The sequence below is a fragment of the Anopheles cruzii genome, chromosome 2 (assembly GCF_943734635.1).
Source record: "Anopheles cruzii chromosome 2, idAnoCruzAS_RS32_06, whole genome shotgun sequence".
NCBI classification, from domain to species: domain Eukaryota; kingdom Metazoa; phylum Arthropoda; class Insecta; order Diptera; family Culicidae; genus Anopheles; species Anopheles cruzii.
In genome coordinates this window covers 42,304,715-42,319,789 of record NC_069144.1, presented here as the reverse complement: position 1 = coordinate 42,319,789, position 15,075 = coordinate 42,304,715, and the positions used below count along the sequence as shown (strand labels likewise).

Below are 15,075 nucleotides of genomic sequence, written 5' to 3'. Positions count from 1 at the left end.
GTCAGCGTGTTTCGTTCCAAATTCTTGAACCGGCCACCATCAAGCATAATTGGATTGTTGCGGATGATAAAAATAAAGAAACCGAATGGAACCGAACTGAGATAGAGAAGCTGGTTCGGAATGGAAAAGTGCTGTGCTGTCGGTCCAGTGGAGCTGGCTACGGCTGGGTTATACAAAATTGGTCACTAGGTTCATCTGGATAACAGCCTTCGATCCCTGTCTCGCGTCGATTTCGGTTCCAACCTGTCGGAACGCTGCGTTGCGGAACTATTCTATATTCTGTGTGGTTACCTTACCCAGCCGCTTCCCGATTGGGAAGCGATTTTGCAATAATTATGGGCCCGACTCGACATCTCTGCCCGGGCTGTGTGTTTTGTGTGTGGTTTCGTTCATCGCTTCGCGTTTCGCATAATATCGTAAGTGATCATATTTGGTTTTATCTAAAAATTTGGCAGTTTAGCTTCGTTCGCTCTTCGATTTGACTATCAAATAAACCAAGTGTCATGGAACAGCCCGCGACCGCGGACTTGTGTTTTGTGTGGGATATCAATTTGGCTCCCGGTATTCGGGCTTGGCTTGGCATCATCCGTATCCGGTATCGGTTGTTAGAAAAACTCTACCGCCGCGCTGCTGGGGAGCTTTAATAAACTTGTCCTGTCCCCGGGTCACTCCGGTTCCGGACTCTCACTTCATAGCATTGGGAATTTGTGGTTATAAAATTGCCCCGTACGTCTATCCGATCGCCTCACATCCTCGCATATTATGGTACAACCTTACAGCTAGTCATTAAACCGTTTACAGTAACTTTAACTTTACCTTCGCTTTCTTTGGGCTACACTAACGTCTCATTTGATCACTTATCGAAAATCGGTACCATCACGGCCATCGCTTCGTGCTTAATTTAATAATTTACTAGTTAAACGCTTTAGTACCTTTTCTTTTGCTGGGGGGTTCCGGTGTATGCTGAACGCTCCTGCTGTATTAAATATTCTAGTAATTATGTCAATGCCTATTGTTTCCTTTCCTGGTGTGTGTGTGTGTGTAGTGATAGGTGCGTTATAATACCAGCAGCATTCTGTAACGTTTAGCAACCCGCGGTATTCGCGGTAGCCTCTTCCTGGCCTGGCAGGGAATTTGTGGTAGTGTGAGTAAGGGTATGATCCCGTAACAATGTATGCCACTCGGTCACCGGCTTGCAGCCACCGGCCCAACAATGATTCGTGGGACCAGGGATCGATCCGGCCGTTAAAAAACATTCAAGAGCTGAATTTAACACTCGGTGTCGATGATTCAACAGTCGATGTCGATGATTTGATGCCTACTAGAGCCACCTGCCGAGAAAACAACAGAAATAATTTCCAATATCTGAACCACTTGATTGTTTCCTCATTTTCCGGTAGATGGCTCTTTTCATTCGCAAAAAATAGTACTTTTACAGGGTGTGTCAAGTTTGTGTGAGTTTGAGATAATTTCGAAGAATTTATCATCTAATTGTTTAGATGCTGCCGAGCGGGACTTAAATCACAGACCTTAAGGATCCTCTGAACAGAGAACAGGCATATTTAGCGCACGTTTGCGCATACAGTAGATAGCGAAAGGAAATTTAGCGAAATATTTGAATTATGTGAAAATATGAGAATATCTTCCTCTTTTTAATAAATGTTACTTTTCCATTGCGGATACTAAACGGATCCGGATTTAGCTTGTTCTAAATATGTTTGGTTAAAATTTTTGTTTAGTATTAATGATCTATCAGTACAGCAAAATTATCATTTACACGTCTTATACGAGGTTTTTGATTGAGTTTTGATTGACTAAAGTAAATTGTTTATCCTCGTATTTCATAAAATCTTTTGTGTTCTTGAACTAAGCCCCCTATTCGCTATCCACTGTACAACCCGAAAAATATTGATGGGTATAAAAAGTATGAAGGCAAAGTAAAATATCTCAAATCTTCTGCATCTCAAAATCCAAAGGTCGTCGGGTGAGATCGTGATCGGTATTCCGGAGGATGGTCGTGGCTTCAAAAGCCCGCCTATTGATGTGTTCTATTTTAATCTACCGACAGCGCCAGACTTGATATCTGTGCACGGTTGGCTTCCGTGCTTGTGAGAGGTAAGGGACTTCTACTTCCGTTGGATGCGTCTGTGGATCTGTGATCTGTACTATACTCTGCTCGGGTGTAGGCGCACTGCTTTACACACCTTTTGGTCCCGTTTGGTTCACTGCTAGGCCCGCCACCAGCTTGCTGTCTCAAGTACACGGGCTGAACTCACAGAAGAAGATGCTTGTCCCGTGGCCAAGTTCGGGTGTCGCGTGAAAAAGGTAGACAGATTGAGACGCCTACATAATGAGTCAATTACAGGTCCATCGGGGTCAGCCCGAAAGCTGTAGTAACGAAACCAGGGCAGCCGGAATAGAAAGGATTGCCCACAAAGCTTGTGATGGTAACCAACCAAACGAGGCTGTGGTTCCGAGAAATGCCAACAGAAAAGGGACCTTGTTTCGGGCCAAATAACCTTGCCACACTTTTTCCGGCCTTCTTGAGACTCGCGAAAAAGCGACATCGAGTGGATTTTTGTGTCGTGTCTGTTTTTCTTACTATCTCTAACTATTTAGAATATGCAGTTGCGTGCTCTTCCAAACCCCATCTTGCATTTTTTATGTATTTACAGATCTCGTAATAAACTTTAACCTACCGCTCAGTGCTCTGCTGCTCGGACTTTGGACTATTATTTCGCTGCTATGTAACCTGTATGGCAACTCAACAGAAGAGAGCAGCAGTAAAAGGAAAAGCAACAACCGATTTCTCAAGAAAAGAACTGAACGCTCGAAACTGTCTAACAGCGTCGAAATTCAAGCGATAACTTTAACGAGCAACAGTTGACGCACTGGGATGGTTCACTCGGTGAACGAAACGAATTGCCAATGCTTGTAACCAATGCTTCCATGAGCCTTAGAGCCGGTGCTCCGGGCGGAGGTCTGGATTTTAAATCGCCAAGAATAAAATGGCCGACCTAACGGCCTTACGTGGTATCAACAGTTTCAACGTGTGAATGGGTTCAATGTTTTTTTTTGTGTTTTTGGTTCCATTTTCTACAAACAAACCAACTCAACGCCATTGCGGCGACGGCGATTGGTAGATAGGTTTTTTTTAGTAGTTGTTTTTTCGTCTGGTAGTTAAAACGCAATTTGTAATCAAAACTTTTCGTCTCTGCTTCGTCGCCCCAGAGCCGGAACTCCTTAACGCCTAACGTCGGTATCTTGAAATCGGGTTTTCGCCGGCCCGCACCTTTCCCGGCGTAATTTTCTTAGAATCGAAACGTCTGGTAACATGTGATATTGCGGTATAGGTCATAAATTTTTGGATCAAAAGTGTGCTCCTATAACTATGCGATACGCTCGGAAGCAGTATCGGTTGGCCGCTCGCGCCGGTGATGAATAGTGAAAATATGGTGAGTTTAGTAATGGATTTTGATTCACGCGGTTCATATCAAGCGGGTGTGTAGAGAGTGTTTGGCGCACGGAACCGGAATTTCTTGTGACAAAAAAAAAACACAGAATGGCCGGTCCATTTCGCGAGAGACATTCCCCGCCCGCCTTTGCTATACAACCGTTTTCCATCTCATCTCATCTCCGGCGTGTGTGTTGTGTTGGATGGCGCATGAAATGCTCTGTACAGTGAAATATTCACAATTCTAGTGCCGAGCCTAATAACGACTCGGCCGATGTGTGTGTCCCCGACCAGGGTGGAAATAACTGCTTCCCGTAACATATTGTCCTCATCGTGAATGCGAACGGCAATGAGAACACAAGTCGCGCAAAGAAAACGCTACCCTTCACGAAACCTGTGCCCCGGTGGCAACACTTCTAGGAAGTACCAATTTGTGTATCACTTGGGTCGATTTTCCTACCCCGTTTTGCTTTCTCAAATACCTTTTGGCCGGCCAATTTTTACATCTTCTACGCTCTCGTAATGCGTTCGTTTTCTAAATGTTCTGTGAATCACCAGCACCGGCATTGGGTGGCTTTGCGGCCACCTAAAGGTGTTCCAATCCCCGGTCCCGGTTCGAGATCATTTGTCGCCGTCGCCGGCGCACTCTTCACGGTATGCTAATATAATTGATTCCTTCGCGAATGCTTCCGTCGGTCGGTCGCACGCACGGCCGATGGACTCCACTCCACATTTTCGTATGCAAACGTTTGAAAACTTGCCCCTTCTAGTCTAGGATTAGTTTATGGTGCAGCGGAATCTAACACTTTCCTTTACGCGTCGTAGCTCCCGGGGTTCGGCCGTTGTGCTTGTTCCGCGAAATGGAAGCAAAACCTTTTTTTTCCTTTTCGTTCGGTTTTTTTCGGTTGGAAACCTGGCGTGCTGGCTTTGCTGCCGCGGTGCTGTGTGCCTAATTTGCATACCTCAACACATCGAGCAAAAAAGTACCGTTACCGTTACGTGCAAAGAAGTCGCCCCCCCCCGGGGGCTTTCGTAGGCCGTGCTTTCGGGAGATGGCGGGAATGTATTCCTAGCGTCATCGGTTTTTGTCCCTGCTTCAAGAATTTCTTCCCAAATTCCCGGGATTCGGCGTTCTGTGTGTTGTTTGCTGAGGCAAAAGAGTGGCCTTAAAGCAAGGATCGCCATCCCATGCTCTCGGCGTTCGCGGCTGCCTTGGCCGTGCACACTTTTCCTGCTCATCTCCAAGTGTGTGCGTGAATGTTGTTTCAGTATATCCAACTAGCTGCCTTTGCCAAAGATGACCCGTCGTCGTCATATGCTGGTTACGGTTTTGTTTTCGGTTGTATCTCTCTGTTGGTTGGTTCGTAGTTCGTCGTCTGGCGTTCCGTTCGTGTCGTGTTTCGTGCGTGCTCCGTCGACCGGGGCGCACACACTGGTTGAGGGAGGCATGGTGGAGCAGGGGACGGTGGGGGCTGGTGTGGGAGCGGGGATAGGCGGTCCGCGGTCAGCAGTCGGCTTCGTTTAGGTCATGCAGCGCACATACACCAGGGCAACTTTTTGAGGCAGCTCGCTTCCGTGTTATATGATGCTTTCGCGGTTCCGCTCCAGATCCTCGGTTTCGTTTTCCTGGCTCACGCTGGAGGCGGACGACGCGCCACAGATCTGCATCTCGATCTCGGCCAGCCGGTGCTCCACCTCCCACTGCTGCTGCGCCAGCTTCGCGTTCAGCGAGAAGTTCTCCGACTCGACCGTGTGGAGTCGCTCGCGCAGCCTCTTGATCTCGCCCTCGAGGGCCTCGTGCGATCCGAGCAGCGGCGTTGCGCCGGACGATTCGATGTGCGTCAGCGAGTCACACGGCAGCCCTGTGGTCAAGAGAAAGCAGAAGATTTTTACTAGAACACAATGGGCAGTTGCTGTGGATTACTCGAGTCGGTTCGAGCTAATTTAGTGTAGATAATTTGTCATGTCGGTCAATAAGTACCATGGTTAGGCATGATTTTTAGTCAAAAGTGAACACAAACTTGTTAAATTTTGTAGGGGGTATGAGAGTCACAATTACACACTTTGATCAAACGATCGCCTATATCTGAGTTTCTTGCATTAAGAAATATTACGAAAGTTTTAAAATTTTAAAGATATTTCAGGATGTTAAGAAAATAGTAGAACCATTCCGTTGCCCTCCTATTGCGTATATCTTTCCATACAGCATTGCTAGATGAATCTCTGAATTCGAGGTCTGAATTGAGGTGCTCGACGGAACACTCGAAAGAAAAAGGAGAACTCAGGTGTATTTCTAAACGGGGTTCAAACCGCGGCATCGACTATAAATACGAAGCGGAAAATAAACCCAAAGGCCGATTATTGCGACGACCGTCGGAAGAGTCTCGTTTATTTCGAGCTTTCGCGCAGTCCGCCTGAAACATCGTGGTGTGGTTAATATTAGAAGCTTATATTTGAGCTACGCTTCGGTAAAAATACCATTTCGACCTAGAAGTCGGCCTGAAGACTGTGAGTTTTCACTATACTGAAACAGCTGGCTTACTGACCAACGGGATAAGTTCCGTAGATATTATTGCTACGGACAGTCCGCTTGCAGTCGTTTTTATTGAAACTACTCTACTGGTATTTTCGAAATAATTAAGTTAAAAATGCGATGCTAAAGAAAATTGGCCTACGAACCGAGAATTTGGTGCAACTAAATTGAAGTGAATGAAAGTGAATGAAATTGATTAGGAAAGTTGAAAAGAGCGAGAATAAACGCCTATGAATCACTAGCATTCGATGATACTTTAAGAAAGAGCGAAAAAATGACTAAGAAGATGCCAAAAGAGTGAGAAAAAACAGTGAGTAATTTAAAACAATCAAAAGCCGCCTAGGGAGTCTCGTTTCCCAGGATCGCCACAACCGTCGGCGTCGGGACGCGTCGGGGCTTACCTGTCCGACACGGCTGCGATTGCGGGCGGGCCAGATGGGACGTGGTTCGGCTGCGGGGCCGCTCCTCGGAACTGTGAACACTGGGGCTGACCGATCCGGGCGACTGCGGTTGCCGGCTGCTGCTCATCTCGCCACGGTGTGACCGAGGGCTGGCGATGCGACTGCGGGCACGCGGGAGGGGCCGAAGGGAAACACACGGTCAAACGGACAGCACACGAGGACAGCGTCCTAGCCCTAGCCCTAGCCACTTACCTGCCCATCGCCGGTGGATACGATGGAACCATCATCGAGCCCGCCGACGTAATGGCCGTCGTGGGCGATATCCACATGTCCTCGATCGTGGTACGGCCCTTCGTCTCCACTAGACCTGGTGTCGATTGGCAGCGTCCCATAGCAACTTTAGTAAATTAATCACAAAAAATGGGCACACAGTTAACACAGTAACACTCTAAGACAAACGAACAACCGAACCAACAGCGCACACACACTGACACACGCAACGGTGGCGGCCCTGACAAACGGGGCTGGAGCATAAGCTGGAAAAAGGGTATTGGTGTACACCCAGAGGTCGAGGCCGATTTGGAATCTAAGCTGATAGACTCCTGTGGGCGCCCAGCCCGGGTGGCGCGGTTCCGATTCCCGGAAGCCTGCGACTCGCATGCGGAAACATCAAAAGAAGCCCGTTCCCCGGTTTCCCCGGGCCGGAAGTGTCGTGAAATTATTTCACAACACAACACTCCGAAGCGCAGGTATCGGAAATTGAGGAAGCACGTAGGTGCCCGTGGTCAAAAAGTACGCTTCCGTGAAAAGGGGTCCATTGTTCGGCCGGGACGCGGGACAACAAGAAAGTCCACTTCCGAGAACGTGCGGGAAAAGAGTATTTAAAATTGTGAAACAGCCGTGAAGGGCTTCCCAAGAACTGCGCTGGTCACACTCTCCGGCTCCGGGTTTTCCGGAACGCTTCGCCCGCCATCCCTAGTAAAGCGCTCCGATTTCGGCCAGAAATAAACTCATCCTGTTCAGTGGTTCATTGTGTAGTTCTCATGCCTCCCTCTGTCTGTGTGTGTGTTTGATGAATTTGTGTTCCAAAAGCTACCATCGAAAGCAAAGCAACGAAGCGAAGAAATAAGAAAATGTTGCCCGTGGTCGGGTCCAGGGTCCAGGTGCAGTCTCGAGTCGAGTCGGGTTGTAGACGGCCAACATCAAACGGTTTCGGAAGGCGAAACCCCAGCGCGCCACCTATCATACAGTTCCGCAGGCATCGGAAAATGGAAGCAAATTCAACTGCCAACCCATCTCAGTGTCCCAGGCCTGTGTCAATACGGAGCGGCTACGTTTACTAGCCCCAGTCGCTCTGGCAGCGGACACATCGGTGCATTGATTGTGTTTAAATTTGAGTCTCTACCGCAGGCTGGCTGCAATGTGTCCGGCTGGGTGCTCGTGAAATAACCGGTTTAGGTGTCTCGTCGGTGATCTACCGCAGTGACACATTGAAATCAATTCTCTACAGGCTTCGAACGGATTCGATTCGATTCGATTCGATCGAAATCAGGTGATTAGTGAATGGAAGCATGCAGAGATGTAGGTAGATCCCTATTGCCAAGTGTGCCCCCTAACCAAACGCTACCACAAAGACTACCGTAAAGCTCTGGCTCTGCATTAAGATGCATTCACCTTCTAATTTGTATGATATACTGCTGAGGCCGAAAAATATCGGGAATTCGTTTATAACTCGAAAAAGATTTCTTTATTCTTCTAAATCTATGCGAAACGGTCCGAAAGGTCCTTTTTTGGTACAGACCTTAACACATTCTTTGTTTAAACTTCTATTCTAACTATTATAATTACTGTAAAAGGTATCCTCAGATCGGTCTCTTCTGTTTAGCGAGTAGCCAGAAGTCAAATGGTACCAAGTCCGCCAAATACGACGGTTGCGTAACGATATGAGTTTAGTTTGTTTCGAAATGAGAACGGAAGTTGAACCAAGAATAGGCTCGCCACAAACCCGGTCTTTTTGGCACAACCCCTAAATAGTACTTTTTGTCGACAGTTTGACCGATTTGGAAGGAGTTCACACCATGATAGTCGAGGACAACTGGTTTCCGTTATTTTTCGGTCACCGTAGTACAATTTTTACAGCCCATTTCGCTCAAATACCTTGTTCTTATTACATACAATTTGATACAGTTACCATTTTGCTTAATGATGTTTTGCGAAAGGGTTCGCAAGGCATCCATATTTCCAAAATGAGGGTTGTTTGCTTGCAATTGTTTCAAACTCGTTGGTTCCTGAATGTTTCACTCAGTAGACGATCCCTAACACCTTAATTTCAGTACACATCTTAGCTACTTTCTTTTATGAGCTATTTCCTATCAACCGGGTCAATAAGGGACCGACATTAATCACAAAATCGAGAGAGGGTCTTACGATAACTAAATCATTTCCATTCGTTTGGTCAGTTTATGTAGCCTTTTTCTCGAAACTCATCATTCTCGGGTTCCCTGAGTGGGATCCTAACACATTTGTCGAGGTATACAAACCCTTTCTACGACCCCAGATGGTATTGAAATTTAATTTTGCATTAAAAACAGCCTAACAATTATGTTTTCGATCAAAGAAGAGAGGAAGAATTGCTTACATCTATAATTTTTTTTGTACCATCGGCTGCATCTTTCTACCGCGCTTTCAGTAAGAGTTTTTCTATGTTTTCAAGCATGAACAACGTTAAATAGCCATTATTCAGTCGCCTCAATGTGTATGTTCTCGGTTAGTACGTGCGTCAGTTGTTGAAACAAAGAATGTAAAGCACCGACTAAGCTTGTTCAAATAGAGCAAGAGAGAATTATTCTATAAACCTATAGCGATATTAGTAAGAGTATCAGCAATCAGTGTAAAATAAAAAAAATTAAAGCAAAGTCTACATTACCATCAAAATCGGAACCTCAGAGTTGTGGCGTCTGTGTAACCGAAAAGAAAAACAGGTTTCAAATAACAAACCTTATCGCTTTCGCAACTCCGAATTACTAACAAAAGCTCTAACGTGCCCAAAAACAGACAGTAAATGTAGGCAAAACAGAAACAAATCGAGCAATAACATCGGCAGTTTCGAAACGGAACAGCCCGCAATCGTTTCTCGGCAAAGCAGGACCTCTTTCGAGGATAGCGAGACGGTAAGCATACGGGGGGGCATTTAGCAGCAAGCGCAAGCCGAAAACTAAGCAACCAATAAAGGGGGCAATCTACGGGCACCATTTACGAGTCTCAAACGAGTGAGATCGGCCATCGGATGGAGGCGCCCATCGCGATCCCTGTGCCCCCGGCCACCGGCAGCATGCGGCGTGTATCGGCGAAAATAAAACTAAACAACAGCACAAAAAAAAACCGCTATTCCAAGCAAAACTCGTCCGTCGGGCCGTACGGGCCGCGCGTTATCATGGGCTTACCTTTCTCCAGCGGTGCCTTTTTGTACTTCTCCAGCCGCTTGACGGCGATGGCCTCGAGCCGGACGCGGGCCGCCGGATACTCCTTCAGCACGTCCCACATGTCCTTTTTGCTCAGCACGAACAGATCACTGTAGCCGACCGAGCGCACGCTGGCCGTACGTCGATTGCCTGCCGAAGGTGTGAAGGGCCACGAGTTCCGAGGTGATCCAGACGGTGATTTTCCCGGCCCGGCCCCACCCCCGGGCAACGGTAACGATCCGTAAGTTTTGGGTGGCCCATCATCACGTGGCAGCGATCGCCGAATCCGCCGGAAGGCGCAGATTGGCGTTAATTCCGTAACGATGTCGTTCGAGTGTCGTGCGATAATCGATCCGAAGCGGCGCATGTGTGTGTGTGGGGGTGTGTTGGGGGTGTGGGTGGGAGAGATTTTTATCGTGTTTTTTAAACGGGAACGTGGGGCGCAAGAGAAGAGAAACATAAGAATCCGATTAGTGTACGGGGCCGACAAACGGGGTCCGTTTCGGGTCGCATTTAGTGTCGAGGGTGGACAAAATGTATTAAGATATACTTAAATGGAAGTATGTGAGTAGGATCGAGAAAAAGAAACTCAAAAGAAGGCATAAGAAACCGATCGAGAGAGAGAGAGAGTGAGAGTGAGCAAAATAGAGAAAACGACAGCAAGTGAAAACGATGAAAATGGAACCAAAAAAACGAGTAATAAAACTAAATAGATACATCCGTTCAAATATGCAGTGTTGCGACACCGACGAGCGAAAGAAAAACTTGTCATGTCCAATTTAGCAATCGAGCAGCATCGAAGAAAGGACCAAAGAGGCGCAATGGAAACGAAACAATCGAAACATTTAGCCAGTGCCGTAAGGTAGTGGGTAGGTTACCAAATGGAAGGTACAACATGGAAAACTGAACTCGGTAAAAAAGCTCTATTAACTCTATCCGTAGCGCACCCGATGGGCGCACTAAATTCGGGCTAGGATGCAAAACGGAGCAGCAAGCATACGAGCGAACCGACCGACGACGACATAAAAGTGGAAAAACTTCCAGAAAATAACAAAAATGTTGACAAAAAGTAAAAACCAAAACGGAAAAACAAAGAAAACGATCCACGTTCAAGAGGTAGTGAGCCAACAAAAGGGTTCATGTAAGAGAGACCCGAGCAAAGACCGATGGGTAAAAAATGCAAATGAGACCCGTATGCTAGAGTTTGGTGTGGCAAAAGTGGAAAAAAAGTCCGTTAAAACAACGCCGACCACTCGAGCGTGAGAAAGCGCCCGAAAGGGACCCGCGGTCCTTGGTTGATGCAATTATGTTCGCATTAGCAAGGGTGCAGTCAGCGGGTCCTCCGGCAGTGTCCGGATGTCCCGGTGCAGCTCCGGGTGGAATATCGATTGATTAAAAATATGCTAATTTCGAATCGTTTCATCCGTTTTTAAACAGACCCGCTTGATGCGCTTTTGCCAGGTGCCCGACACCGACACACCGCACACCGCGAAACAAGTTTTCCGAGGGCGGAACTGAGTGGAAGTTTTATAATTAAGCAACTTTCAAATCGTGGCCAGAAACGGAAGTGGGAGCCTTCGTCGAGTGGGCGCAACGTTGAGCTGTTCAAGTGAGTCGCCCGATCGCGCTGATTCTAACGGGAAAGGATTCTACCGGCAAAAGAGTATCTTAAACGAGTTTTAAATCGGTATAACAAAAAATCTGCCGGAACTAGACAAATTAGTGCCCGTGACCGTTATGTTGTCAGCCGCTGTAATGCGGCCGTAGAGCGATGCGGTTTCATGTTAATGATTACGTTTTCATTACCCGAAAAAGCCCACCGTCTGTGGTACTTCAATCAGCGCCCATTCACCACACCGTACGCACACAACGCTCCCCTAGTATGGGTGTGTGTGTGTGTGTGTGTGTGTGTGTGGGCTGATAAGCCAAGCAAACCGCCAACGGTTTAATCAAATTCATCCCATTCACCCGTGGATTGGATGTACGAATTGAATTGTCCAATTAAGCGAGCTCGTTGAACGGGGTGGTAAGTCGCGAAGGATACATGCGCTCCCTCACTGGGTCGCCTGTCGTTCCGTGTGTATGTGTGTACGTGGGCGAACCAGTGACATAATTTGGTTCACCCTTAGATCCCGCACGGCCTGGTCGGTGGCACAGATGTACGCGAGATACGGAAGATGCTTATGTGCTTTGAGCGCTTCATTTCGACATTTTTCCCGTTTGTTTGGGATGTTCATACGCACGCCGAACTTCGCGGGTGACAATAATGGAAGTGCTAACATGGAAAATTTTGGCCGCTTGAAGAGTGATTAAAATTACGCAATCCACGCTCCCGAGCACCCGAGAGGTTGAGAGTGAGTATACCGTGATACCTGAACTGAGACGAATTTTACTCTGAGTCCGAGTGGATCGGCCCGAGGATTTTGGGATAAATTTTGGCTTTTAATGCGATGCAAAGCTTCGTATTATTTTCAGTAGTCATGGATTTTACGTACAGTTTGTGAATTATACACATTGATCTATTTATTGGGGCACTCGAAAGCTGCCGGCCGAAAAGTTGCCCTAAATTTAAGACATCCTTCTGGATGCACGCGGAGTGTTTTTTGCCACCTATCCAACACCGTAAAAGTGGCAAACGGACTCGTTGGCTGGCACGTAGCGGTTTTCTAAGAAATGCTTTAGCTCAAGATTATAGCTGATTAATCGGGAGATTTGGAATGGAAATTTAACGAGCGGCACCTCGAAGGCGCCCCAGATTCAACAAGCGTCCGGAGATTAGCCAATGGGATTTAATTGTGATTTAGATTGCACCTCGAGTCGGCCAAATGGGGGACCGACTATTTGCGTGCCTTATTTATGGGGACGCTTCCTACACCAACAGCCTACAGACAGGCGTTCTATGTTGCCATTCAATTGGAGGGCGTTTGTTTTCGGGCCGCCCCATTTTTAGCACCTTTAACCCTGGGATCAAACTATTAGAAAACATTATAGAGTGAAGTGAAATCAAACCATGTTGTACCGAGATTTGGGGGGGCGATGTTGTGCAATTTAGACTTTCGAACAATCGTAAGAGAGCGTTGGTGTAGAGTAAATGAAAACGGAAAAACCATACCAAGCACACAACAACACGCACACTCGTTAGCCGTGATAATGAAGAGCGATAAAGATATTAGCATCCAATCGATCGAAATAGCAAAAGACAAAGTAAGGTTCATGACAAATGAGCAAAAAAAAAAACGGTGGAAAACAAGAGAATGCTTGAGTAGAAGCACCGGCTCACGTGCAGCCACGGTTTCGGACAGGATGAACTAAACTAAACGTAAGAAGTAGAGTGAAACGGAAAAAAGTAAACGGAAAACACAAATGCACAATCGGATACACATCGAAAACTGAACGGGGTCCGAAACGGGGTTATAGAGAGTAAAATGAAACATTCAAAATGAAACTGGCGGTGAATGACTCGTATCTAGTGGTAGTTGGAAGGTAATACTAGAGAACACGATATAAATATATATTGTACTGATGTTGGTAAAGGTATAATAGCCAAGCAAAGCTTCTGAACGGAACGCTAGTTATTGATTACAGTTTCGTTACTTTGTTTGGTTTCGGTTTGTATGTTTTTTTTTCTGTTCGTTTGCTTTTCGCTGTTTAGTTGAACCTTCCTTTTTTTAGTTAGCTACGGTTCGGGTTCGGTTCTTGGGCGGCGAACCCACCGCCGGCGAACATCGAGAGGAATGATGGACTACTTTACGGAGTATGCAAACTAATTAGCGCTACTAATCTGCATCGCCCACCCGTGGGGCTCCGCTGACATCGAACGGTGTCAACTGTCTTTCGCTACACTAGCATTACACGGGACACTAGACTTTGACTACACAAAGAAGGACACTGAGAGAGACACAGATAGAGTGGTAGAGAAAGGAAGAGCCAGGGTGGGAAGATTGAAGAGTACCAATGTAATACGCAAACACACTGTCATACGCCAGTAGGATTGTCTTGGGGTTAGTTGCGCATAAAATAGGGAGCTAATTTACTGGAGGGTAACTGTTTCGAACAATCGGCCGACGGAGAAAGTACGAACGGCGAATCCACCGCAAGGTGGGCTCGCCATGCGTTCAATACTTTCTTCCTTCGGCCAACAACGGTCACAGATTGGGCGAGCGAGCAGGAACTCTAAACGGGGAAACCGATGGCAGATCGGGAGCAAAAAGCAAAGGGGCGCACTGTCTTCGGGACGGGATCGCGGGGCGTTTTGGGCGCGCAGTTGGGCGCACCCGTTAAAGGGCTATTTTTGAGGTTTGTTTTTAGTTTGAAATTTGATTTCTAGCTACTTGAAATGGGGGGGAAAAAACGGTACGAATAGGAAAGAGCAGAAAAAACCAGTGTGTCTCCTAGCTTTTGGGCCGCAGCGATGGGGCGGCGATGGCGGCACAGCGAGGCACGCTCCTGCGTACGTCACTTGCATAGCATAGCTTGTTATCTGAATATGTCCCTTCCGCCGCAGTTCCGGCGACACGTCGCGTTCGAAGAAAGGACCACACCACTTGGACCACAATCGCGGCCCACGGATCGGAGGCGGGTCGAGGTGCGTGGCATCTCGTGGTGGGGGGCTGTGCACGCTTTTCCACAATTGTTCTGTTTTATTCTATTATTTTCGCATTTTGTTTTTATACGAAACCAAAGACCGAGCTGAGCCGGAGTTAAGTTATTTTTTATTTTATTTTTGTGAGGGACGCGTGCACCGTGAACCGAGACTTGGTTCCGGGAGGGTCCTTGTGCCATGTTTGGCAGCGCGAGCACAACGGCACGACAGTGCGGCGTGGTGCGTCCGGCGACTCGCCACGAGTTGCGATCGAGTTTTGGCTTTCGAGGCTTTCCTTTTCTGTTTGCTTACAATCTATACGCGTCTTGTGAGTGGATTTTAGATTTTCGCGTTCGTTTTTCGCTTCTTCTTCTTCGTTTCGAACACGATGAATGAGAAAAGATACAACGTCAATAACAACAGTATTTTGCTTGGCTATCATATTTACCGAGCGCTTTACCTGCCGTACCCATGTTGAGGATACTGATCTCCCCGAAGTACGAGCCGGCCTTCAGGGACGCCATCACCGTCTTGCCGTTGTCGGCCACCACTTGCAGCCGGCCCCGGTTCACTATGTACATCTCCTTGCCGACCTCGCCTGTATGTGTGTGTGGGAAAAAACGGGCATTAGTAAAACAAAGTGC

The 15,075-nt window shown here is 47.2% G+C and overlaps 1 protein-coding gene across 1 annotated transcript in view; it reads right to left on the bottom strand.

Annotated features, from left to right (window-relative positions):
* Positions 1–5,032: 5,032 nt before the first annotated feature.
* Positions 5,033–15,075, bottom strand: part of LOC128277959 (cyclic nucleotide-gated cation channel alpha-3) — a 48,941-nt gene continuing 38,898 nt past the window's right edge. Inside the window, exons 7-11 of the mRNA XM_053016575.1 lie at positions 14,880–15,029; positions 9,832–9,999; positions 6,641–6,785; positions 6,389–6,549; positions 5,033–5,316 (exon numbers count right to left, since the gene is read on the bottom strand). Of these exons, the coding sequence (XP_052872535.1) occupies positions 5,033–5,316; positions 6,389–6,549; positions 6,641–6,785; positions 9,832–9,999; positions 14,880–15,029 (908 nt within the window). The remainder of the gene's footprint in view (positions 5,317–6,388; positions 6,550–6,640; positions 6,786–9,831; positions 10,000–14,879; positions 15,030–15,075) is intronic.